Raw genomic sequence first — 25,475 nt, 5'->3', positions numbered from 1 at the left:
GTAATAATTATGACAAATTACGGTGAGTGAAACCATCATTAAGTGACGATGGGAATTTTTATAGAATCCAAACCTACAATGAGTGAAACCATGGAAGAAATTTTTTCCACTATAGGCATTTGTGAAAAGCCCATAAGAGAATATCCAAACCCAAAGATAGAAAAAGGGAAAAATGCAATAGAAGTATAAATTAGGGTTGTTGATTTGGTGTCAAAATAAGAATGGACCCAACTCCAAGAAGCAAGGGTATCTCCAATGGAAAGCCCTAGATTACACAAAACTCTCTCTCTCTTCCGTCATACTTCCCATAATTTCAGTGGCTACTTACCCTCCCCTTACATGACGTGATTCAGTTTTCCTTTTTTTTACCACCAAAATATTTATTTTCAATTAATAAATAAATATTTTTGTAAAAAATCTTTAATTAATTAATCAATCAATTAAATTAATTAAATAACTGGGCGAAATTAAAAACCCTAAACTAGGAAACCAAACCCCCCTCTCTTTTCTTCAGCCACTGTCTGTAATAACTAAATCTCACCATCAGATTCAATCTCTGCCGTCACCTTTCCTTAATCCAACGGATGAGATTTCTCCTCTTCTCGTGCTTATCATTCCCCCTTCTTTCTCTCACTTTCTCTCTCCTCACTCCTTACACACTTCCTCTTTCTCTCTCTTAAATTCACAACAATGGCGATTAACCTCTTTCTAGGGATTTTTCGATCTCCTTAACTCCCCCAACATTTAACCTAATCTTCTCTCTCCCCTTTTTTTGATTTTCCCCCAAGTTCAAGCTCAAATTCGTCACTTTTTAATCTTAATTTTTTGTGGGTATTGATTGTTGTTGGAAGTGGATGGAATGATAACGGAGAGTTATTCAAAGATGAGTTCAGAAGTTGGAGTTCGATCGATCGATTATGGCGATGAATTAGTAGGGAAAGAGTTAGGGATTCTTCTTCGGGAAAGGGAAAGGGAAAGGGAAAGAGGGTTTGACATTTTCCGAAGTCCGTCGGCGCCGCCGACCGTCGACGGTTCATCCGTTGCCGGAGGTTTGTTTTCCGGCGGCGATGGCGGTTTGAACAGAGAAGTGACGGAAGAAGAGCTGAGGTCTGATCCAGCTTACATTAATTACTACTATTCCAATGTCAATTTAAACCCTAGGTTGCCGCCGCCATTGTTGTCCAAGGAAGATTGGAGGTATGCGCAGCGGTGGGGCGGTGGTGGGCCTGGGCCAGGGCCCGGGCTTGGTGGGATTGGTGATAGGAGGAAGGTTAGCAATAATAATAATAATAATGGAAATAATATTAGAGGTGAGGAGTTTAATGGAAATAATAATAATAATGGTAGTAATAATTATAATGATGGTAATGGTGATATTAATAATATAAATGGGGGAAATTCTTTGTTTTCGAAAGGGTTTAATGGGCAGAAAGAGGATGAGAATGGGCAGAATGAATGGAGTGGTGTTGGGTTGCCTGGGTTAGGGTTAGGAAGTAGGCAGAAAAGCATTGCTGAAATTTTCCAGGTAATTTTTTTTTATGATTTAATTGATTTGTGTTGAAAAAATTTAGGGTTTATGTTAGATTTGTGTTTGGAAGACTTAGTTACTTGATATACAGGTCAAAGATTTTGTTTTTATTGGGTTGCGTTTTTTGGACATTTTTGATTGGATGTTTTTGTTTATCTTACGTTGTTTGGAAAAGAATGTTCACTTCTTGTAGTTGTACTGTGTAGTTTCACGTTTAGGGAATGTTGAATGTTAATAGTGGTAGTTTTTAATCTAACAGTCGAGGATTGAAAATATCCTTTTTTGTTGTTTGGATATGTTTTATGACTATTCTTCTAAAGCATATCTGGTTTATTATTATTTTTCAATAGAAAAGATCTGATAAGTCAAATAACGGGCTTTGTTAGTGTTAAAAAAGGCTAAGCATTTGTTGGTAGCTATGGTTTAATATGTGTTTTTCGGTATGTAACTGTTTCGAGAATTTGGCGGACTTAGAGAGAGCAACATATGCTGTAGGAAAGATTTGAGTGAGTGTATTAATTTCTTAAATGGTTAGTTTTCAAAGCTATATTCACAACAGCAATTATGGTCAATCTTCAGTTCAATTTGATGATCTTCGACTGGTTGTTTTTGGTGACTTATTTGGGGTTTGATTTGGCTTTAGGCCTTACACTAAAGTTGGAATCTTATTTACTCACTTGTTGGGTCCTGTTACTTGATCACAATTTGTGTTTCAAATTAAACAGTTAGACTGGATTTGTTGAAGTTCTTATTCTGATGTGGAGATTGGTTTATAAAACAGGATGACCTGAATAACTCCAACTCTTCTGCAAGAATTCCTTCTCGTCCTGCTAGCCGCAATGCATTTGATGAGAACATTGCAACCTCTGAGGCTCAGTTGGCTCCCATGTCCTCAACTGATGCTATGCGCGTTGGTGGGAATATCCAAGGCATTTCAGCAAACCACAATGGTGATGGTTCAGCTTCTCTTAGTTATGCTTCTGCTTTGGGTGCTTCCCTGTCAAGAAGCACCACACCTGATCCTCAGCTCATAGCCAGAGCTCCTAGTCCTAGGATCCCCACAGCTGGTGAAGGCAGGGTCAACTCTATGGAGAAAAGAAGCATCAACAGTCCTAGTTCTCTGCATGGCACTTCAAATGGCCCACATGCTGCTGGGGATCTTGTTGCTGCTTTGTCTGGCATGAGTTTGTCGTCTGATCCTCAGATGGAGGAGGAGAGGCAAATGAGGTCGCAGTTTCAGCGTGGGATTGGTGACCAACGAAACCTTTACAATTTACATGGTGATCATAATCATGTTAAGCAGAATTCACACTTGAATTCTGCTGAATACAATCCTTTCCAGCAGCAGTCTTTTTCCCATCCAGCTAAAGGTTCATATTCCACCAAGGGAAAAGGTAGTGGTCTTGGAATGGACCAAAACTATTATTTGAGGTCTGATGGATTAATTGACCATCACAAGCATGGCGGTCCAAACTCTCCTTCTAACTTTCACAGTGTTGGTAGCCCAAGCTCGGCCATTCCAAATTACAGTCTAAGCGGGCACAATATCAATCCTGCATTGGCGTCGATGATGGCAGGTCAGCTTGGCAGTGGAGCATTGCCACCTTTGTTTGAAAATGCTGCTGCTTCAGCCATTGGTGTGGGTGGCTTAGATTCCAGAGCATTGGGAGGTGGTGTATCTTCGCGAGCAAACTTGATGGCTGCTGCCGCAGAACTGCAAAATCTCAACAGAGGTGGGAGTCAATCCCAATTGGACCCCTTATATCTGCACTACTTAACATCAAATGATTATACTGCTGCTCAGCTTGCGGCTCTGAATGACCCTTCCATTGACGGGGGCAATTCTTACATGGATTTGCTAGCTCTTCAGAAAGCTTATTTGGGAACATTGCTGTCTCCCCAGAAATCAGAGTGTGGTCGGCCTTACCTTGGTAAATCTGCCGGACTGAATCATGGTTATTATGGCAATCCAGCTTTTGGGATTAACACAGCTTATGCTGGAAATCATCCTTCAAATTCACTTATGCCTAACTCTCCTGTTGGACCTGGTAGTCCTTTGAGACATGGTGATAGGAATATGAGGATGCCTTCTGGGATGAGGAACTTAGCTGCAGGCATGATGGGGAATTGGAGATCAGAAACTGGTGGCTTTATGGAGCATAGTTTTGGTTCTTCTCTGCTTGACGAATTTAAAAGCAACAAGACTAAATGTTTTGAGCTCTCAGAAATTGCTGATCATGTGGTTGAGTTCAGGTTTGTATTTTGTGTGATTCTTTGCAATTTCTATCTCCATTAGGTATCTTTTCATGTTTAACTTGTTTGCTTGAATTTGGCAGTGCTGATCAATATGGGAGTCGCTTTATCCAACAGAAACTTGAAACAGCCTCAATAGAGGAGAAGAACATGGTTTTCCATGAAATAATACCGCAAGCTTTGTCACTGATGACAGATGTATTTGGTAACTATGTGATCCAGAAGGTAACACGACTTATTATTTATTATTTAATTTCTTGACTCTAAATCCAGTAGAAATGTGTGAATAACTTTAGTATCATTGTCAATTGCTTTCTTTGCAGTTTTTTGAGCATGGAACTGCATCCCAAATTAGAGAATTGGCTGATAAGCTCACTGGTCATGTTTTAACACTAAGTCTTCAAATGTATGGCTGTAGAGTAATCCAGAAGGTACTATTTACACTATTTTGTTGGATTATTTATCTATTTATTTCCTCCTCAAATGTTTCAAAAACTTTTGACCTCAAAAGTAAGTTTCAAAATGTATAGCTCTCCAAATAAGTTTCAAAAACTTTTGGCCTTCAGATAATGTTGCTCTTGCCAATATATGTTTCCCAGGAAATGTTGTGCTCACACTAGGTGATGCTATTGAGGGATAGTAGTCGTATTACCTGTATTTCTAATTTTCTATGCTGTTCTCGAGTGATTGTTATATATAATCATACAAGGAATTTCCATAATAATGACCTTAAGAGAAAAAAAGATTAGGGGCAAATATTTGTTATCAAGCTTTGCACCATCCTTCCATGATGTTCTGACTTTGCTACCTCTTCATGCTTAACAGGCTATTGAAGTAGTTGATTTGGACCAGCAGAAGAAGATGGTTGTGGAACTTGATGGCCAAGTGATGCGCTGTGTACGCGATCAAAATGGAAATCATGTTATTCAAAAGTGCATTGAGTGCATACCTGAAGATGCTATCCAGTTCATCATATCAACTTTCTACGATCAAGTTGTGACTTTATCAACCCATCCATATGGGTGTCGAGTCATCCAGGTTTAATAATACTACGAATTTTGTAACTTGTTGATCAAAATATTTTGCAGCTGCTAAGCTGATGTTAGTGGGAGATAATGTGGATCTTTACTGGTTAATTTTGATTCACAGAGAGTTCTAGAACACTGCAATGATGCAAAAACTCAACGTATAGTGATGGAGGAGATCATGCAGTCTGTTTGCATGTTGGCGCAGGATCAGTATGGAAATTATGTTGTCCAGGTTTGTCATGGGTTACTAATTATTTCAGTGATGAGCTATATACTTCTGTAATTATTATTGCAAGGTTTTTCAATTATGGCCCAGCTATGACACTTTTTTAATGGTCACTATACTTGTGTGTACGGGGTCCTGGAAAGTGGGGTTTATTTAGGCTTTAGGAATTGATGGTTAGCCCTCTGCTCAGCAGGTGCTGATCATGGCAGAAAATTATTGTAATCTTATGAGTAGGTGTGAATAAATACTGTTGTTACAATGCTGTTGTCCATAACTTGTGTCACTATTGGTATTACTCCCTTCGTCTCTTGATTTTTGCCGCATTTTTTGTGTATAGTCTCTCTTAAAGTTTGTCCCATACTATTTTTGGTTGTAGGGAACGACAACTTTACTCTCACTACACCCCACCACTGTTCTCTCTCATCAGTTTCTTTCAACCAAAAACTGGAAAAATTAACTTTACCCCTATGGATCAAACAAAAGGGGACGGATTAGTATGAATATGTGTGCAATCTAGTAGAAGGTGAAGATATGTTTATGGTGTCTAGGGATATGACATTACTTGCATACATGATTAAACTTTTGCTCACGTACATAGGCACAATTACACTTGTGCCTCTCTTTCAAGAGCTAACTCAATCTAATTTTTTGTTGCTTTTTTATTTGGGGTTGGGTTGTTGGGGGGTGGGGGGGTTGGGTTGCTGGATTGGAGGTGGTGAACTTCCTTTAAATTGAGTTAAATGACCCATGCAGATGACCAACTTCGTCTTCTGATAATTTGCTACTACAATTGTGTTAGTACCTTGTAGTTCATTGTAGGATGTAAGAGTTTGGGCATTCTAGGTCGGATGAAATTGCTATCTCCCCTTATTATGCAATCTTCTCTTCTTATAGGCCAATTGTCGAATTCCCTTAGATTACCTAAATATTTTCTCATTTTTTAAAGTGTTAATATACAGTGTGTTTCCAAATATTTGTTGCATGGGCATTTGGGAGAATTTTATAGCTGGTGACAAGTTGAAGGCTGATTATTTTAGGGACTACAGGAGTGTTGCAATTTGGAAAGTTTGTCTTAAGACTTTGTGATAGTTGAAATATCTGCAAAATGAGGGTGATTTGTTTACCTGTTTGTTTATCTGCTACTTTGCTTGGATAAACAATGTGATTTGTACATGCTATAAGCTTTTGTTGGCATGTTCATTGCAAAACTATGTTTGACCTTTTATGTATTTTTACAGCATGTACTGGAGCATGGAAAGCCACATGAACGCTCTGCTATAATAGTCAAGTTGACTGGGAAGATAGTTCAAATGAGTCAGCAAAAATTTGCTTCCAATGTTATAGAGAAATGCCTCTCATTTGGGGATGTAACAGAGCGTCGTAACATGGTGAATGAAATGCTTGGAGCTGCAGATGATAACGAGCCGCTTCAGGTTCTTCTATGTCCTCCCACTTCATACTGAATGTTTTCCACTTTATAGAATATTGAGATTGTTATCCTTTTTACTTCAAGCCTGCCACCTTTAAATTTATAATTAATTGCTACTTTGTCTAAGTAGCTTGTTGTGTATTAGCTTCTATGTGGATCAAAACACTATATATTTTTTGTAAATTTTTATTCAGTACCATGACATTCATCAAATTGTTGTCATTCTTGAGGCTCCTGTTTGTCCAGAAGTTGGGGTTAGTTAGATGTATTTTCCTTTAAAATGCTGTTAGCATTGAGTATTTACGAGGAAAACAGGATAGAACGATTTTTATTTGATGAATGGCCCTCTCGTGAGATGATTCTGGCCCCATCACTTTGTGTGTTCAGGGTTCATCCTTACCAGTTACCACCTATATAGAATGCAATGAATTTTATTTTTGGGCAATATCTATGGAATATTAATGCTCAGATTCCTTCTTCCATGTTTTAGTTATTTTATAATCGCAGCTTGTTCTGGAAGTAGGATCTACATTCACAAGCATGAAGGCAGTACTTTTAACTGCTTAATGATTGTTTTTTTTTTTAAAAAAAAAATCCTAAAAATCTGTATGTATTAGTGTGCCAACTTCTTAGATTGCATGAAATTTAGTTTGAGGGTTGTGACTTTTTGGAATTTAGCTTGTTTTATGGCCATATATTCTTGCTCACTAAACTACCACTCTTCTCCACGATTGGCCGCAATCTGAGCTGTATCACCCACCCTACCCTACATCTTTGTTGGTCTTTGATAATTGGCATGGCTTGTATCTAGAAATTCTAGACAGTATATCGCGATATCACTGGGAGTGTTCTATGTTTTTATTTAGCTAGTGTTTAATGTGCAAGGCTATCAAAGAATTCCCTGGATTATATAAATTGGTAAGCCGGTATTAGTTTGATAGAACAAGCAATAAATGCCTTAAAAAACCAAAGAGCTGAGATTGAATGTAAAGGTATGCAGATGGTACCTTGCCTGATCCCTGGGTGGATTTTTGATCTAGTCCCCCCGGTTTTATAGGGGAGCAATGATCAAAGGATTTACATGTGGCCGACTTTATGCTGAATCTGATCTTGCCTTAATTGGAGAAAACATCACTGGCGATTATTACCAAATTGATAAGGTTGGGAAGTAGGTTGCAGCTGCTATTGCCTGTCTAGTTCCATAGCTATTTATACAGATTGAGGCTAGACAAGTGGAGTGGGTGAGTTTTGAGGTTCTTTCTTTTTCAGGGAGGGGTGGGGGAGGATCATTAGGAAGCTGTGTGACTCATTACCAAAAGTTGTGCATGAGAAGGAAAATGTTGTCGGATAAAGCTCTCCTTCACAAGGGGTTTGGCGGAGTGGAGAACAGCCAAAGGGTAGAGAGCTTGAGAATTTCGTTAATCTCAATTGACACGTTTTGCATTTGTGGATGTTGGACCATCCAGCTGTTTGCATGAGTTTTTGCCACTTACAGCATTGTATATTGATCTTTGTAATACTTTCGCTGCATTTATGGGACTGTTTATTTTAATAGATAATTTCATCGTTGCATACCAGTTGGCATAACCTCATTTTTAGAATCATGTATTGTGCAGTTCTTGCTAACTCCAGTCTCGGTTAGAAACTTTTCAGGATTGTGATGTATGCCAAGTAGTTACTCTGTTTTTGTCCTTTTATAGTATAACTAGGTTAGAACGGTTTATATAAAATCTATTTTTATAATTTGTACATTTTAAAAAAAATGGATAAATATAAATAAGAATTATGCACCTTGTACAAAAATATTTGTAATTTTAAAATTTTAGATTATTATCAAAATTATGATATAATACATGTTCAATGTCGCCTAATACATATTTCAATGTAGGAGTCCATTTATTAGTGTGCTATTTACAATTGTTTAATATTCAAATTTCAAAATTGTTAAATATGGTAGCTCCCCAATAAAAAAAAATAAATGACATCATCCTTGCATTTAGGCGGGAAATTTTTTATTATGAGAGTGACATATGGACAGTGATGACATGTTTTAGTAATAGTTAATAGATTTCCTTGTTGATTTGTAATGGCTATTGGAAAAATGTGTTTCCTTTTACCTTTTTTCTCTTGGTTTGAGCATTAAATCCACTAGTCTTCTAAAAAGGGTATCCAAAACATGGTTTTTATGTGTATTTCTTTCTGTTGTTTAGGTGATGATGAAGGATCAGTTTGCAAACTATGTTGTACAGAAAGTGCTGGAAACTTGTGATGACCAGCAACTCGAAGTGATCCTCTCACGAATAAAGAATCATCTGAATGCACTGAAGAAGTATACATATGGAAAGCATATTGTTGCTCGTGTAGAGAAACTTGTTGCAGCTGGAGGTAAATACATTTACTTTATATTTATGATGTGTAAGCTTAATTGATAGTTAGGGCCTCATAATAGCTTTGCTTTGTAATTTTTTGTAGTAAACCCAACACCCCCCCCCCCCCCCTCCCTTTTTTTTTTAAATGTGGTAATTTTTGATGATTGATCAAATATCATGCAAATCAAGTGTCTATTTGAAATTATTATCCCATAGTGACTCTTATACTGATGTAAGGTGAACTACGTAATTTTTCATGACTTTTAGTTTGGTTTCTTATTTTTTTTTTTTTATTGTGTTGTTTGCAGAGAGGAGAATCAGTTTGCAGACTCCCTACCCTGCTCCGATGGCATAGAAGAGAAAGGTGTTGTACAGCTAACCGAGGCTAGTTTGAACGTGGCTCTCTACCCTTTGTTTTGTTTTATGCCTGCCGGTAGCTCCTGTCTATTTATTTAGGTTGGACTGAGAGCTGAATGAAAAATAAAAGTTGGTTGTACTTGTAAACCTGTAAATTGTAGCGTTTTTTGTTTCCTGAGGATATATACCTAGAAAAACAGGTTAGGTTGAGGCTCAAATGGTACAAGATACCTGATGCCCCTCCCCCCTTGCTGAGAGAGTAAAATTTACTGTACAAGTTTCGAGGGTGTATAGAGAAAGCTAGTGGTCGTGGAGGTAGTAAATTTGTGACTTGTGATTGTACAGAATGTTGCTAGCTGCAGAAAGAGAGCCTTTGTGTTAGAGTTGAGGCTATAAGTTTTCCTTTTCGTGTATCAGATGGATATTTTCTTCTTTGAAAGAACAATTTTCTCATATGATTTGAGCTTTCCTGTTTTCTTTTGTTTTGTCATTCAATTTGTTCATTTAAGTGGACTATTTTGTTACATTGCCCCTCTACAAACTTCATGCTTTGGGTCGCTCACTCAGTCTCTTCATCTTTTAAAGCTGGTACTTGGTACATTTATATTTTGTCAAAGTCAAATAAAATCATTTCAGATTTTCAGTATTGGAATTAGAGTCCAGTTAATTATGACATAATTGGGCAGATAGCCAAATAAGTGGTGATAGTTAGGCCTTGTTTAGTTCAACTTATTTTTACTTATTTCAGAAAAAATAAGTTCAGATCAGATCAGAAAAAATAAGTTCAGATTAGAATATCGTTTAATGTGCGGTTTTTTATTGCTAAATATTCTTAATTTCGTAATGAAAAAAATTGTGAAAATTACATATTAATAAACTACACATTATTACGAATCTAACAAGATTCAACTTTATTTTTTTCTTATAGATTATCGTACACTTAAAGTCAAAGTCTGGTCAAATCAGACAATCAGATTAGATCAGACCAGATTAGATCAGATAACACCAGATCAGTAAAAATAAGGTGAATCAAACAAGGCCTTAGTAGTCTCCATAAATAAGTCTTGACTATTGTTGGCTCATTAAGGAGTTTTATGAGCATGTCAAACACTATTAATGAATACTACTACAGCACAACTTTTTTGGACGGGTGAAATCATGCATGTTCTATAGTGGAATGACGTAAAAGCCATGTCTTTGCAATGAACTTGCATAGAATCTTGTGCTTAACGGGACTTCCTAATGAAATTACAGTAAGAAAGGCATACTATACTGTCTATACTTCATGTGGAGCTTCACTTCCTTGCACAAAAAATGTTGTGTTTTACACAAAATTCCAGATGTGTTCAATGGCTACAACGAAATTGTACTTCAAATTGTTGGTAGTGGTGGTCAACCTAATCTATTGATTTATAATAATCCGTTATTGAAATCATTCGTTTTTGGATACAAGTTTTGATGTTCGGCATATTCCATATTAATTTCTTATATAATCATGATATTGAAACGAAGATTACTATATGCATTAGGTTTGCTCCCACAAGGAGTTCCAACAATAATGAAACAACTCAATAAATTGAAACAATTAAAAGATAAGTGAAATGTCATGTATTTACCGAACTTAGATTTAAAACACACATCCCTAGAGTATATATAGTGCAGCTAGGTTTTTTTTTTTTTTTTTTTTTTAGGTTGACAAAGGTATCAGTCACAATCACTTTCATACACTTCGACAGTACAATTTTAATTTGTTTATCACAATTGTAAGTGTGAGTGAAAGTTAAATTATACTTCGTATTTCTTAGTAGAAACATTTTTCCAAATTCCCATTTTACTTCCCCACTAAATGATAATTGAAACATTTTTCCAAATTTCCATTTCCATTTCCATTATATCTAAGCAATAAGTCTAGTCTAGTATAAGTGTATAACTACCAATGATAAATGTCAAACTAAAAACTCGTTCCCCATCATCAAGTTGATTGCGCAAATCATGCTCCACTGAATAAAGTACCACCACACCATGATTGATCAAGTATTACCAAAAAAGGAAATAATTGAGAAAAATATCAACCAACATAAAAACAAACAAAATGAAAATGGTGAAAAATAATAATTGTACGAGTATAAATTTTTATTTATTTTTAATCTGACAAACAAAAATTTAAGGTAGCATTCTTCCACGTGAGGTCCCTATCCATAGATTACGACCTCTTCTCTCCATTTTCTCACTCCTCTAAATTTTCCCCCAAAATTTAATTGCCAACAAAATCAAACAATTCGTAAGTAAAGCAACTTTCTCTTCTTGTTCTTTTCATCTCACGCTATACTCTCTTCTTCTTCTTTCTTAAACATTCTATCAAATTTATTTCTGGGTTTTGAATTTGATGAATGTTTAAGAAATCTTGTTATTTTGAATTGAAAGTTTGAATCTTTCTTCTTTCTTTCACCCCTTTTGATTTTAATTTTTGAAACACAGAAAAGGGGGTGGAATTTGAGGAGGAGAGAGAAAATGGAAGATCAGTGGGAAATGGGTTTGCCATCATTTGAAGATCTAACACCATTATCACAATCTTTGATCTCCCCAGAACTTGCTTTGGCATTTGGGATAACCCCAGATAATACTCGAGCTCAATTTGATCTAAATCGGGCGATGCACGACAACTGTTCGACATTTTGCCCAAGTGAAGAAAATATTGAATCTTTGAGTTTGAGGTTGTTTTCTGGGAGAAGTGATTATGATTGTTCCAATAGGATGAAAAGGGGTGATTGTTTTATGACTGATGAGGTGAATTCTGGGTACAAAGATGATAATGGTGATGAAAACGGGCTTAATCGGGCCGTCAAACGGCCCAGGTTGGTCTGGACCCCTCAGCTTCATAAGAGGTTTGTTGATGTAATTGAGCATCTGGGAATTGATAAGGCTGTTCCTAAGACTATTATGGAGATGATGAATGTAGAAGGGTTAACTAGAGAAAATGTTGCTAGTCACTTGCAGAAGTACAGGCTGTATTTGAAGAGAATGGAAGGGCTCTCAAGTGAGGGTCATTCAACCCCTAGACGGGACTCGGCGATGTTCGATTGCGACGGGTTCGGGTCCATGTCAATGCCACCACAGTCACAGTCTTCACAGCAGCAGCCACAACAATGCAATTCACTGCCTTTGATGCCAATGCCAATGCCAATGCCGATGGTGGGGCCGCCTCCGGGGTCATATGGGTTCGGACATTTGGGGTTGCCTGTGGCTAGTTCTGCTACTCCCGGGTACTGTGGGCTGGAATCTGGTGCTTACAACATGTTCTGGAATAGGCAGCGAGGTTGATTGTTTTGTTCAATTTTTGATAAAAAATATAGTGTGATTGATGAAGGGTTGATGAACTAATTTGTAGTATTTGGTTTGAATCCTTTCTCACAATTACTAGCTGTCCAATAAGTTTCTTGGAGTCAAAATTACCACATAATGTATCACTCTCTCTTTTTATTTTAATAAAATTATTTCACACGGTTAGTTATGTGAGTTCATTTCAGTATGTTTTTTTTTTTTTTTTTTTTTTTTTTTTTTTTTTTTTTTTTTTTTTTTTTTTTTTTTTAAATTCTGTGGCTAATCTGTTTTATTGCTGGCTTATCAACACTATTTTTTAAGAAACTAGGGTGCTTCAGTTGAGCCATCAAAATTGTGCTTGTACATGTACTTCGTAGATCATAATCTACCGAACAATTGCTTGAACTCTTCACATGGAGATCATGTTGTGCATAATTGTGATATTGATAGTTCATAAGAAGCATTCAATCAAGTTCATTTCTGTTACTTGTTACTTACAGCTCAATTATTGGTGGAGTTTAGAAAGTATGTGCTCGATTAGTTGTTTTTGTCTTTTTTAATTTTAATTTTCTGTACAGCTGAATCATCCTGAAGACCTGAAACACTAAACTATAGTTCAGTAAACATGTAGATCATGATGTGTTGTACCATCACTTGCATTCTTATGTGAATGAATCCATATATATTATGATAGCTGATTGCACGGTGTAGCAAATAAGTTTGGCCAGTTTTGTGCAGTGTCACTAATCTATCATTTACAATTTTTGCAAAGTTCATATGTCTGCTAGAAATAGTGTTGATGTCTGACATTTGTGGACTACATCTTTTTTTCAGCCGTGTTTTACTCTAACCGTCTACATTTTAATATTGTGCTGATAGAGCTTACTGATAGTTGTTGGTTTCTCACCAGAATTGTTTTAAAGGCAATAGTAACGACTATTGATCAAGTTTTGTCTAATAATTTCCTTTCTTTATCTCTTGAATACTACTATAGTGGATGGAGATGCTGTATGGGTGTGGTAAAATATATGAGGAGACTACGTGAAGTGCTTACTTTAGGGAGACGGATCTTATACCATTTGGTGATACTAACAATCTTGTAAATCAGATGGTTTCAAAACAAAAGTTTTTGACAGATTTGCTTCTGCTAAAAGTGGAAGTCTTACCTCTCAGGTCAGTATTTTTCTCTACTCAGACTGTTTACACTATGTGCTGCCAGGGATTAATACCACCCTCAGTAGAATGGTTATTTTTGTACTTCCTCCATCTCTATTTAAATGCAATGTTTCTAAATCCACACTTGCCAACTTCAATCGTTTATATTCTTTTCATTGTATAAATCGTACTAGTATTGTTAGAAACTTAGAACTAAATGCAGAACAGATAGTGAAAGACTAATAGTGAGACTAATAGTGAACAAGTAACACAAATCTTATTACAATGAAATAGTAAATTCGTCAAATAACCACTATGGCACTATGTTCCAGTCTTCAATTTGAAATGGGCATAGATATACAGACCAACATAAAAAAAATCCCACAACATATAGACGAAATAGTAGAATGTTTTAAGCCCTCTGCTTCATAAATTCAAGTAGGAGGACAAAAGGTAATCACATACCTAGGAGCCTTGCAAGTCTTAAGCCCAGTTTTCTCATCAAAGGGATGACTATAAGCCCTGGGGCAAACCGTCTTAAACAGCCTCCCAAACACCGTTGGCTGACACTTCTCCGCCCCAGAAAAATCTCCTGTACAGCAAAACCTTGGAAAACCAGTCGCTAAACAAGGACTCTTACACCCCACAACCTTCTCTTGCGTCTTAACCACCAATGCAGCAGGACAATACATGTTCAAGTCCACCTCACACGCAGCGACCCCACAACCTCCCATCATCTCCCTTCTGACAAGGGGAACCATAGAGACAGGGAGATTGAACCCATCAACGGTGCTAACATCATAAAAATGAAGCGGGGAAGCAGGGCTACCGAAGGTCATTTCTACCACGGTAGCAGGGGGTTTACCACCAATGCCCTTGCATTGTAGTAATCCATTGCAGTCACCAGTTTGGCAAGCGCCAATGCCTGTGTGTCTATCAAAATCACAACCTTGCCTTGCCCATACTCTGCCTGACCAGTTATGAGAGACTCGGAGGAACTGTCGTCGGCCTGAATGCAAGCAAAACCCGCCTCCTAGAGGTGTATTCTTCCCGCCGGTTGCTAGTATTCCCGGCCATATGGTGGCGTTGCAGTTATTCATTATTTTTAGTTGAACGGCATCTGCCAAAAATCAAGCACTACATTGTTAGTAACGGATGATTAAAATTTACTATCAGCAAAATAAAATGGAAGAAAACAACCAGTAAAAGAAAAATAAAGAGACAGAATCAAGAAATGAATCGGAAATGCCATTTTTATTTTCTTTCTCTTAATGATGTTTGGAATGTAAAATTTGGTGAAACAGAAGAAACTATATACAAAGGAGGGTAAAACGGTTAGTGGAAGAGGGGGCAACGGTTTATTTCATTAACTTCCCCATTACTTGATTATTTCTTCCGATCCAGTCTCCCTCTCTCTCTCTCTTGTTTTTTTTTTTTTTTTTTTTTTTTTTTCATGTTTATATCTCAAAATTAAGCATATTTAAAAGTTCTTGATCAACATAAATAAATTATCAAATTTTGCAAATTTGCAATAAGTAGGAAATTAGACATTTCTTGTGATCCATTGAGGACTATGCACTTATGCTGTTATTATGCTGTAGCATGTACTTTGTACTTTTTTAGTTGGTCAAAATCTAAACATAGTTACAAATCTTACAATCAAGCAAGGCAAATTCTGGTGTAAGATGGTCTCATTTCATAAGCCGAAAAATGTCATTTCATTTCATAAGAAAAGCCAGTCATGTTAGCTATAAAGGACGCCCCTATAACCTTAAAAAAGTTACCATTTTTTACACCTATCTTGCACAAGAATTATCCTATAAGAAAACACCATAAAACCAGTCCAAATATTATTGCTTAGGCTATTGCATTAACAGTTTAACACTACTATATGTCAAAAAAAAAAAAAAAAAAAACTTTAACACTATGAACCTCTAAATTATATACTTAGTCCATGGAGGATGAACAAATTCCCTTTATAAGTAACTGTCCTTGGCTCAGCCCCTACACACCACAAATGTCCCTGCAACTCTAGCCTTTTGTTCATCCCAGCAGTTTCCCATACAAACTTAAACAATCCAAGAGCTCGATCTAATTGCTTTATCCCGCTCCAAATCATTTTCTCTTCCGATGATGTCAACAATTTCCCCATGCACAAGCATAACTTATCCTTCTCACCAATCTCATACAACCCGCCAGATACTTCTACCTCCATGTCTCGAACACTCTCATGAAGATAATATCTTACAAGTGTAAACAAACATTGCGACGAGTGACCCAATGTCTTCAAAAGTTTCTTTCGAACTAAGCTTTCATGATGTTGCACTTCCTTGAACCCAATGTCTCTATCAACTAACACATCTTTTATCTGAATTAGCCCTTCTTTCATCACCTTGAGCTTTGACACATGGAATGATAGTCCTTCTTCTCTTCTTAAATTATCAATGAGGTCATTGAACATTTCAAGGACCTCTTCCCACTTTCGTGATGATGGAGATACAGCTGATTTATATGGCTTCGGCCTCATCCATGAAGAAGCATCCTCATCTTGGCGACAAGCTGTTTCAGCTAAGAAATTTAAACAAGTAGTAACAATTTGCTGACCCATAAATGTTGCTTTGCTAGGTGTCTGAGAATCCAAAAACTTCATCTCTCTTTTCAGTCCCTCCAATATTTCTTCAAGTGCACCTGTAAAAATCCTATGCTGTGCAACCTGTGGACAGATTGTAAAACGGACTGTCTTCCTTTGTTGTGCAGAGACGTCCAGATAGTTGCAAACTTTGGTGAGGTTATTCACAAGCAAAGGTTCCCTCTCAATTGGGTTGGTAAAACAAACACGTGGACTGCATTTCCTACCTGCCATTGCAACCCTCACATTCTTCATCAGTTCTTCTTGTACTGTTGGATGCCCAAGAAAAGCTCTGGCAAGCGCCTTAAATCGGAGCATCCTATTAAAAAGGCGTTCATCTCTGACAGTCGAATTGTCATTGACATCCACTAACCTTCCATCAACCAAATCCACATTCTTCAGCAAATTGGACAATTTAATCAATCTTGGAAACACCTCGTCGTACCATCCAAGAGGTAAGCTTTCTTCACTCACTGGTACTGAACAATATTGAAGTGCTGCATTCAAATACAGTGGTACACTTTGCCTGGTTCTGATGACATACTTTGGACTACATACATGCAGAAAGTCCTGTACAAATTTACAAGCTACAAAATTGTGCCTCATTTCCTTTTAACCAGAATTCATACAACCTCATTTCTCTTCATTGATCTTACCTACAAGAGATCAAAAACCGCAACTCAATACCAATAATCCACCATCTATCTAGTAAAGGCGCTTAATCGGCGTATTATGTCTCAAAGAGAAAGATGCATTGGTCCAAAAGTTAACAAATTAAAGTCATCTTTATACAAAAACACGAGGAACCAACTTTATAAGAACACACATTGTATAAATTAACAAACATTAGCAGATTCAGGATTTCTAACTAGGGGCAACACTGAACACGACGACATTACTTACAGGACAAATAGTTGAATAATTCATAAACTATAAGCTTCAAAATTTCATAAAAAAATCACATTACAACCTAAAATGTACACAAACTTGAAATACTTGCACAAACTAACCAATTCCAGTTCATATTGATAAATAAATACAATAACTTTTTAACTCAAACCAACATAATCCAAATAATCAATCAATTAATCAAACTTATTCAAGGTAAAGGTCACATTTTTCATAAATATACGCAATTACAAATTTGAATAATTAAAGAGAAAAATTAATTACTGATCTCAGTGAACTACTACTACCTTGTTGCTGCGCCGCCGGGAAGTGCTCGCCGGAATCCAATCTTCTCCGCCGGTAATCGGAGAAAGAGAACAAGAAGAGAGAGAAAGTAGCAATTTATAGTAAAAAAAATTAGCGGTTTATCTAACCCAAACAAACCGCTGATTTAATCGATTCGTCGCTTGAAAAGCAAACCGGCATTTTGAGATCTTTGACCCGAACCAAAACCTAATTAAAAACTTCGGGTTATCATTTTTTTTTAATTGGCCCAAAACCGGTTTACTCGGTAAACCTTGTGTTAATCAATGCAAAAGAACCGGATCAGCCGGTATCAAACCCTCTCTATACCATCTCTAAATCGCTGCGTTCTGTATTATTGGTTAACCGGTTCATCCGGTTCTTATCTTCTTCGGTTTATAAACCAAACCCTTGATCCCCCCCCCCCTTTTTTTTTCTCATCTTCCGGTTCTCTCTTTCTCTCTCCTTGCAGATTCGCTTTAAAACTATCATGTAAGTTTATTTTAATTGTTTATAATTGTATTTTTAATTTTTAATTATTTTTACTTATGTTAATTTTGGTAATTCTATAATGGTTCTTTGTACTTAGTGTTGGATTTTATTTTATTTTTTTAATTGATTATAGCTTCTTATATTCTTTAATCACCAGCTTAATTTTGTTTGCCTTACTGTATTTTACTTTCTTTTTTTTTTTTCCCTTCCCTGTGTATGTTTTATAGCTTGTTCTATGGGTAGCTTGTGTAGATTTCTGTTTTAGGTGTCGTATGATTTTCGATTAATGAATTAATATCGGATTTTGGTAAAATGAGTCAGCTTATGTTGCAATTTCATGGACACTGATTACTTTTTGTTTCCCATCCTATTGTATATTCATTTTCTGCCTGTATTGAATTTCATCATTTCATGAATCTTAATACTTAGTGCTCCTTATTAATTAATCCATCACTTATATGATTTGTCTATAACCTTTTGTTCTTCCAATTGGAATTTAATTCTATTATGTATTAATGTATATATGCATTTTGATGTATACCCAGTTGATGCAATTTATTGGCTAAGGCTATAATTTGCAAGAAATGAGTTCTGGGTTTGAGCCAGTGCCAATCAGTTCACAAAAACATGACCCAGCTTGGAAGCATTGTCAAATGTATAAGGATGGGGATAGGGTTCATTTGAAATGTATATACTGTGCTAAAGTATTTAAGGGTGGTGGAATTCATCGGATTAAAGAACACTTAGCTTGTCATAAGGGTAATGCATCCACTTGCCATCGGGTTCCATCCGATGTTAGGGAAGCGATGCATCAAAGCCTAGCAGGTGCGGTGGTGAAGAAAAACAAGCAGAAAAAGATTTCTGATGTTTGTACTAAGGCTAGTATTGATATGCCTTCTAATAATGATGATGTTGATGGTTTTGCTAATGACTGCGGTGCTAGTAGTGAGATTCATTTTATTGCGAATCCTATTGCTCTTGAGTCTAGCTCGTCGATGTTGGCTCCTACAGAGGAAGGGATGAGTGTTAGGGGGCCTGGGAAGAGAAAACGGGGGAGGCCACCAAAGAGTGCTTTGATTTCCGTGGTTAGTAATGGTACTCCGGTTCCTGTTAGTGATAACCATGTTGTGAATGAGATGCAGGGATCATTGAAGAAGCTTAACTCTCAAGTTCACTTGGCTATAGGGCGTTTCTTATATGATATAGGGGTTCCTCTGGATGCTGTAAATTCAGTCTATTTTCAGCCTATGCTTGATGCTATTGCTTCGGAGGGCACAGGAGTTGTGGGACCCTCACATCAAGAACTTCGAGGTTGGATTCTGAAGAGTGCAGTTAATGATGTGAAGGCAGATATGGACTATTGTGCGAGAGCATGGGGGCGCACTGGTTGCTCTGTTTTGGTGGAGGAATGCATTATAGGGAAGGAAAAGGAAATGACAGTTGTCAATTTTCTGGTGTATTGTCCAGAAGGCACAATGTTCTTAAAATCAGCAGATGTGACAAACCTAATGGATTCAGCTGAAGCAATGTATGATTTGATCAGAGAAGTGGTAGAAGAAGTTGAACCAAAAAATGTAATGCAAGTGATTACACCCAATGATGAATGCTATGCTGCTATCGGGAAAAGGCTTTCTGAAACTTATCCTACCATATATTGGGCTCCCTGTGCAGTTAATTCGATAATATTAATGCTCGAGGACTTTGGGAAATTTGAATGGATAAATACTGTACTAGAGCAATGTAAGTCAATAATGAGGTTTATCTATAATCACAGTGTTGTCTTGAATATGATGAGGAGGTATACTTTCGGCGTGGATTTAGTGGTGCCTGATATTAGTCCTTCTATCACCAATTTCAGAACACTGAAGCAAATGGTCGACCTGAAACACAATTTGCAAGCTTTAGTTACATCACAGGAATGGGTAGATTCATTTTATTCTAAAAAGGAAGGTGCATTGGCTATATTGGATCTCATAAGTGACCACTCTTTCTGGTCATCCTGCAACCTTGTTGTCCTCCTAACTGATCCAATTTTGCAAGTATTGAGCATTGTTAGAAGTGAAAAGAAACCTGCTATGGGATATGTGTATGCAGGACTATACCGAGCCAAAGAAGCCTTGAAAAGAGAGTTTAGAAAGAGGGATGAGTATTTGACTTATTGGAATGTCATCGATCTGAGGTGGGATCGGCATCAGCAATTACCACTTTATGCTGCAGGCTTCTATCTCAATCCAAAGTTCTTTTACAGCATTGACGGAGATTTGCCTGGTACAATTGTCTCTGGAATGTTTGATTGCATCGAGAGATTAGTTCCTGACACCAAAACCCAAGATAAAATCATCAAAGAGCTCAACTCTTACAAAATGGCTGCTGGGGATTTTGGACGGAAGATGGCAATCAGAGCTAGAGAGAGCCTGCTACCCTGTAAGTATATAGATTTGGATGTTGAAATTATTTGTTTTATACATTTTTATTGGATTCATTTATTCTGTTGCATTTTTTTAAACCCCTGATATTGTTAGGAAAGAAAGTTATTGATGAAAATGGTTGAGGCAGCTCTACCTTGCTTTATTTATGATTGTTTGTCTGCCAGGCAAAAATCCTTAAACTCGTATTAGGTGTCAAATTATTCTTCAAATGATACCCTGGTACATTGAAATCCCTGTTCGTAGTATTCATTTTGCTATGTACTTGGAATATATGATGCAAAAAATTTAAATTATAATATGAGGAAAAGATTGGTAACTTGGAAAATTTACCGCTCCTTTCCTCTATGCCTGCTATGCCTGTCAGTTGAGGTTGAAGTTGTTCAGGCCTTCAGGTTGCTGACATTTCATTCTTTACCGGGAACTGTATTAAATTGAGGTTATCTATCGATGTGTGTTTGAAGCGCTTGAATTAGCTTCCTGTTTTATTGAAAATTAGCCCTTCATTAACATTTTTATCTGTAATATTTACAGCTGAATGGTGGTCCACATATGGAGTTGCCTGCCCGAACTTATCACGTCTAGCTGTCCGTATTCTAAGTCAATGCTGCAGTTTAACACATTGTAAGAAAGATCTCATTCCACTTGAGCAAATGCACAGCACTGTTAATCGTCTAGAACATCAACGACTCAACGATCAGGTCTTCACTCAGTATAACTTACGGCTGAGACAAATGTAAGTATACTGGTCTGATGATAAATTTTGAGGGTAATATAAGTATAGAACTTCAATTTAACTAGTTTGTTTCACAGGGCTCAAAAGAGCAAAGAACAAGACAATATGGACCCGCTATCAGTGGACAATCATGCTAGCGTTGCTGACTGGATAGCCCGAAAAGATTTATGCTTTGATGACCATAGAATTTCAGACTGGATGTCAATTGAGCCGACCTCACCTAGCAAAATGCGTTTGAAATCTTCAGCTGACGAAGTTGAAGAATTGAGCGGTGGTAATGTGTTTGTCTTAGAGTTGATCAAACTGGCCTGGCCTGATTCTGGGCAGATATTTCTGTCACACAAAATGCAATTTAGGCTATTTTGGCATTAGTCCTGATCTGTCCTGATATAAGCTGGACTCTTTTGGCAGCTGCTCAGTACATGATGAGCTCTAATTTATCTGCTTTCTGACTTATTTTTCCTTTTGATTTGCAGGTTTTGACGATTATGAGATTTTTGGTGGAGCTAAAGATGAGGAAGATGCTCTTGCAGATAATATAGAAGGCCAGTAAGCGGCAAGTCAGATTCATACTTGTAATAAGCTTCAGTTGGAGAATCATTTCTCCTGATTTCAGAATCTGACTTCTGATCGTGAGTTATGTTTGTATCTTTTTTTCTATGTGATCGAAAAATGTGTACACGAGAAGATTTTCAGCAAGAACTAGCATCGATTTAGAGAATGAAGCAGTAGTGTATGCCATCAAATTGGTTGAGCATAGAGGTTGATCAGAAGGGATGATTTTGGCAGTCAGAGAATAGTCCCCTCTGTTGGAAAAACATTGAATTGTCGCCTTCTCACAAACGGAAGCACTTTTATAAATCATTGTGTTGATTAAGCATGTTTCCGGCTCACAAGGGCTGCTTGTAACTTTTATTTAGGCTTTGAGATGAGTTAAGGCAGAATGCTAGAGTGTACAGACGAGACACAAGTTCTGGGAATGTGAATATTTAGATCAGTAACAGAATATACTGTATCTTTTGTTGCTACTACTGAATAGAATGCAGAATTGGCAAATTTAATGATGATAATCTTCCATCTGAGTATATTGGAACAAAATCTTACTTCTATGTTCTATCAGTCTAGCTTGAACTAAAAAAAAAAAAATTTAAAAAAAGGATAGAAGGAACATGAATGGTGTCTATTCCCCAAAGCTTTCATAGGTTTTCAGAGATTCGATTACATGTTCAAGTGCTGAGAGATATACAAAATTATATATGTATATATACAACAGGAAGATTTGAAATATTAATACCTAATTATGCAGCCAAAAATCAGTAACTCTACACTTCAATCACAAGCGCAAAAATCCTAAACAAAAACTCAATTATGAATCCAAAACACTTAATGATAAATCATGTTAGACAACTCACATTTCCCAGGCTATCTACCTTCATGAGCTTCATCTCCACCAGACAAAGATTACAAAGAAACTGAACCACCTTCAAGATCCATATATGAAGCAGGAGGATATGTATGTACATAATCCTCAAATTCTCCAGTACCATTTCTTCGGCTGCTATGGCTGCGCCTCTTCCCACTATATCCACCAGGTAGAATTATTTCTTCTGGCAATGCAGCCTCCCCATCCAAATACCTCACCAACTGCCTCATTGAAGGTCGAGAATCAGGTGACTCAGCAGAGCACATTAAGCCCAACTTCAAAACTATTGCTGCCTCCACCTCATTATAATCGCCTACCAACTTAGGGTCCATTACATCAAGAATAGCACCCTCTCTCCATCTATCCCACACCCAATCAACCAAGAACAATTCCTCGGGTAATGCCTTGGGCTCAATAGGCCTCCTCCCACAAGCAATCTCCAACAGCAAAGCACCAAAAGCAAACACATCAGAGCTTGTTGTTGGCCTCCCAGTTCGTGTAAGCTCAGGTGCCAAATACCCAAGAGTTCCCACAACCCGGGTAGTGCTCGGATCAGTCCCATGCTCATATAGCTTAGCTAACCCGAAATCACCTAACCTACCATTAAAGTCAGCATCAAGTAACACATTCCCTGCCTTGATATCTCTATGTATCACAGTTTGCTCCCACCCTTCATGTAAATAGCACAATCCAGAGGCAACCCCTTTAATGATGTTAAATCTCTGAACCCAGCTTAATACCATTATATGGTCAGCAAACAAGTACTTATCCAAACTACCATTTGGCATATAATCATATACCAGAATCAAGTCCCCTTTACGCCGGCACCATCCAAGCAACTGCACCAGATTCCGGTGGCGTAATCTACCTATACTAGCAATCTCAGCAACAAACTCCGGCAATCCTTGCCTTGAGTCATGGGAAATCCTCTTAACCGCAACTTCGGTATTCGAATTCGGGAGAACACCTTTGTAAACCCTCCCAAACCCACCAAACCCAAGAAGCATCTTATCCTTAAAACCCCTTGTAGCTTTCCTAAGCTCTTGATATGGAAATCTATGAGGACCAACATCAAGCTCCCATGACTCAATCACATCTCTATTCTTATACAACCATACCATATAAGCAGCTAATCCAATCAAAACAAAAAATGCAACCACAGATCCTATTGAAACCCCTAAAATCAACCCAAAATTAGTCTTTTTTACCCTTGGTAACTTAGGAAGTGAAGACAGATCAAGAGGGGTAGCTTGACCATTCACCTTAAAACTCCATCCCAATATATAATGTGAACTTGCAAGCAAACCAGTAGACCCAGAAAACCCAACATACATAAATTCATCTAAGTAAGAAGAAAGGTCTACATCATAAGATAATAAACTTCTTTTGGGTTTTTCAGAGGAAAGAGAAAGACTAACATTTAATTGATGATTTCCAGAATCATAATCAATCCAACACAAGATTGTTTCACCACTCTTCATAGTAATATTCTGGGCAGTTGAATTCCCATCAACATAATAAGCTGCAGAAGCAGAAGCATTAGAAATCATACTATTAATATTAATACCAACATGATTATCATTGATATCCTTGAACTCAAAATCTTGAACTTCATCAAATTCAACTGCAAAAATATGATTTGTAAGGTTCCCATTATCAGATGAGTTTAGAAGTCCCAGATATTGACTGGGTAAAGCACCAGGAAGGTCTTTACTAGGAGCTAAAGTGAAGGCAAATCCATGCCCACCAAGTGTTTGAAATTGGGGCACTAATGCAAAAGCAAAGATTGTTGAAAATGATACAGCTTTTTTACCATCTTTTGAAGATTTAACCCTAATTGGAGGTGGGTAAAAAGCATGACCCAGAAGTCTAGATGTATCATTGGTTAACTGGAGGATGCCATTGTTAAGAATCTTGGCAGCTCCATTTAGAGTTATGTTGTTACCAGCATGGTTGAATCCATTGAAGTAAAGCTCCTGGGTTTTACAGAGATTTGGGGTGTAAATTAGGAAGAAGATGAAGAAAACCCAGAAAAAATTGAAGGGTAAGGCCATTAAAACAGAGGTTTTTGAGGGTGAAATCATGGTAATTTAAGCATAGTTTAAGTGGGTGTTTTGTTGGCCAATTGGTGATGTAGATTTTGGTGGTTGGATTTTGAGTGAAAGGGTGGTAGAGAACTAGAGATGAGGAGGAGAGAGAAAATAGAGAGAGTGAAAAATATATTTTGGAAAGAGTATAGAGAATTATTTAGAGGAAAACATATGCAGTGGTTTCATATGGCAAATATACTAAACTCCATTTGTCCATTTTTGAGAAGTAATAATAGAGTAGTTTGGGATAGGGAAGATGAACATTCCAATTTGAGTTGGCTCATTGCTTTTGTAAGGAAAGATCACAACTTTATTTAGGTTTGAATACACATTATTGAGGGTTGTCACTATCACTAATCAAAGATCTAACAAGTATTTACTCTATCTATTTCTAGACACGAATTTTTGATGTTTTGTGCTATTTGTAAGTGATTTCTATTATTCTCTTAGTCGTGTATTCAATGTCATTATTTGTTTACAACTCTTTTATGTATATCAAAATTTTGTAGATGGATACATGTCTTTTCTTTTTACTTGAAAAGTTTGCTTTTTCTTATTTTGGCCACAATGATTCATTTGTTTTTGTATATTAGTAGTAAGAGGAGGGTTCCACCTAACTTGGGGGGGAAAGTAATCATCGGATTCGTGGATGTGATGAAACAACAAGAAAGGGGTTTTACTGCTTCAAAATTTGAACCATTTGCTTATAAATTAAAAATCTTAATAAAATATACTGATTATAAAAGATGTAAGTCCAGAGTTAAAGAAGATTCCCCCTTGTATTATACGAAAACATTCTTTTCAAGGGTGAAATATTCACAA

General features: G+C 37.0%; 5 protein-coding genes across 6 annotated transcripts; 3 read left to right on the top strand and 2 right to left on the bottom strand.

Moving 5' to 3' along the window:
- The first annotated feature begins 479 nt into the window (after positions 1-479).
- LOC110722315 (pumilio homolog 1-like) lies at positions 480-9,666 on the top strand. The gene is made up of 9 exons (XM_021901589.1): positions 480-1,525; positions 2,310-3,781; positions 3,865-4,006; positions 4,105-4,212; positions 4,607-4,819; positions 4,931-5,041; positions 6,274-6,468; positions 8,675-8,849; positions 9,142-9,666. Exons 1-9 carry the CDS (start codon positions 860-862, stop codon positions 9,186-9,188), a joined length of 3,129 nt encoding a protein of 1,042 aa, XP_021757281.1. The 5' UTR covers positions 480-859; the 3' UTR covers positions 9,189-9,666.
- Positions 9,667-11,330: 1,664 nt separating this feature from the next.
- On the top strand, positions 11,331-12,711 carry LOC110722316 (transcription factor PCL1-like). Its single transcript, XM_021901590.1, has one exon. The coding sequence runs from the start codon at positions 11,702-11,704 to the stop codon at positions 12,509-12,511; it is 810 nt and encodes a 269-aa protein (XP_021757282.1). The 5' UTR covers positions 11,331-11,701; the 3' UTR covers positions 12,512-12,711.
- Positions 12,712-13,842: 1,131 nt separating this feature from the next.
- On the bottom strand, positions 13,843-17,615 carry LOC110722313. Of its 2 annotated transcripts, none has more exons than XM_021901587.1 (3): positions 17,492-17,615; positions 15,614-16,951; positions 13,843-14,786 (listed from the first exon to the last, which is right to left on the bottom strand). In XM_021901587.1, exons 2-3 carry the CDS (start codon positions 16,899-16,901, stop codon positions 14,101-14,103), a joined length of 1,974 nt encoding a protein of 657 aa, XP_021757279.1. In that variant the 5' UTR covers positions 16,902-16,951; positions 17,492-17,615; the 3' UTR covers positions 13,843-14,100. The 2 variants fall into 2 exon arrangements, with proteins under 2 accessions (XP_021757279.1, XP_021757280.1); XM_021901588.1 differs by having other exon boundaries at positions 17,489-17,609.
- Positions 17,616-17,906: 291 nt separating this feature from the next.
- On the top strand, positions 17,907-22,223 carry LOC110722311. Its single transcript, XM_021901585.1, has 5 exons — positions 17,907-17,978; positions 18,524-20,402; positions 20,939-21,140; positions 21,218-21,414; positions 21,617-22,223. Exons 2-5 carry the CDS (start codon positions 18,563-18,565, stop codon positions 21,691-21,693), a joined length of 2,316 nt encoding a protein of 771 aa, XP_021757277.1. The 5' UTR covers positions 17,907-17,978; positions 18,524-18,562; the 3' UTR covers positions 21,694-22,223.
- An 82-nt stretch (positions 22,224-22,305) lies between these two features.
- Positions 22,306-24,983, bottom strand: LOC110722312 (L-type lectin-domain containing receptor kinase S.4-like). Its single transcript, XM_021901586.1, has one exon. It carries the CDS (start codon positions 24,645-24,647, stop codon positions 22,602-22,604), a length of 2,046 nt encoding a protein of 681 aa, XP_021757278.1. The 5' UTR covers positions 24,648-24,983; the 3' UTR covers positions 22,306-22,601.
- Between the last annotated feature and the right edge of the window lie 492 nt (positions 24,984-25,475).

Source organism: Chenopodium quinoa, unplaced genomic scaffold, assembly GCF_001683475.1.
Source record: "Chenopodium quinoa cultivar QQ74 unplaced genomic scaffold, ASM168347v1, whole genome shotgun sequence".
NCBI lineage: Eukaryota > Viridiplantae > Streptophyta > Magnoliopsida > Caryophyllales > Amaranthaceae > Chenopodium > Chenopodium quinoa.
The sequence above is the reverse complement of the archived record's forward strand: the minus strand, read 5'-3'. Positions and strand labels throughout refer to the sequence as shown.

Bases quoted from the DNA above. Each gene is read 5' to 3' on its own strand.
- LOC110722316 (XM_021901590.1), top strand. From the start codon at position 11,702: ATGGAAGATCAGTGGGAAATGGGTTTGCCATCATTTGAAGATCTAACA.
- LOC110722311 (XM_021901585.1), top strand. From the start codon at position 18,563: ATGAGTTCTGGGTTTGAGCCAGTGCCAATCAGTTCACAAAAACATGAC. The intron at 20,403-20,938 runs GTAAGTATATAG...TAATATTTACAG, and splicing joins TAGAGAGAGCCTGCTACCCT to CTGAATGGTGGTCCACATAT. The intron at 21,141-21,217 runs GTAAGTATACTG...TTTGTTTCACAG, and splicing joins AACTTACGGCTGAGACAAAT to GGCTCAAAAGAGCAAAGAAC.
- LOC110722313 (XM_021901587.1), bottom strand. From the start codon at position 16,901: ATGAGGCACAATTTTGTAGCTTGTAAATTTGTACAGGACTTTCTGCAT. The intron at 14,787-15,613 runs GTATATAATTTA...GATTTTTGGCAG, and splicing joins GTTCATCCTCCATGGACTAA to ATGCCGTTCAACTAAAAATA.
- LOC110722315 (XM_021901589.1), top strand. From the start codon at position 860: ATGATAACGGAGAGTTATTCAAAGATGAGTTCAGAAGTTGGAGTTCGA. The intron at 4,213-4,606 runs GTACTATTTACA...CATGCTTAACAG, and splicing joins GCTGTAGAGTAATCCAGAAG to GCTATTGAAGTAGTTGATTT. The intron at 6,469-8,674 runs GTTCTTCTATGT...TCTGTTGTTTAG, and splicing joins ATGATAACGAGCCGCTTCAG to GTGATGATGAAGGATCAGTT.
- LOC110722312 (XM_021901586.1), bottom strand. From the start codon at position 24,647: ATGATTTCACCCTCAAAAACCTCTGTTTTAATGGCCTTACCCTTCAAT.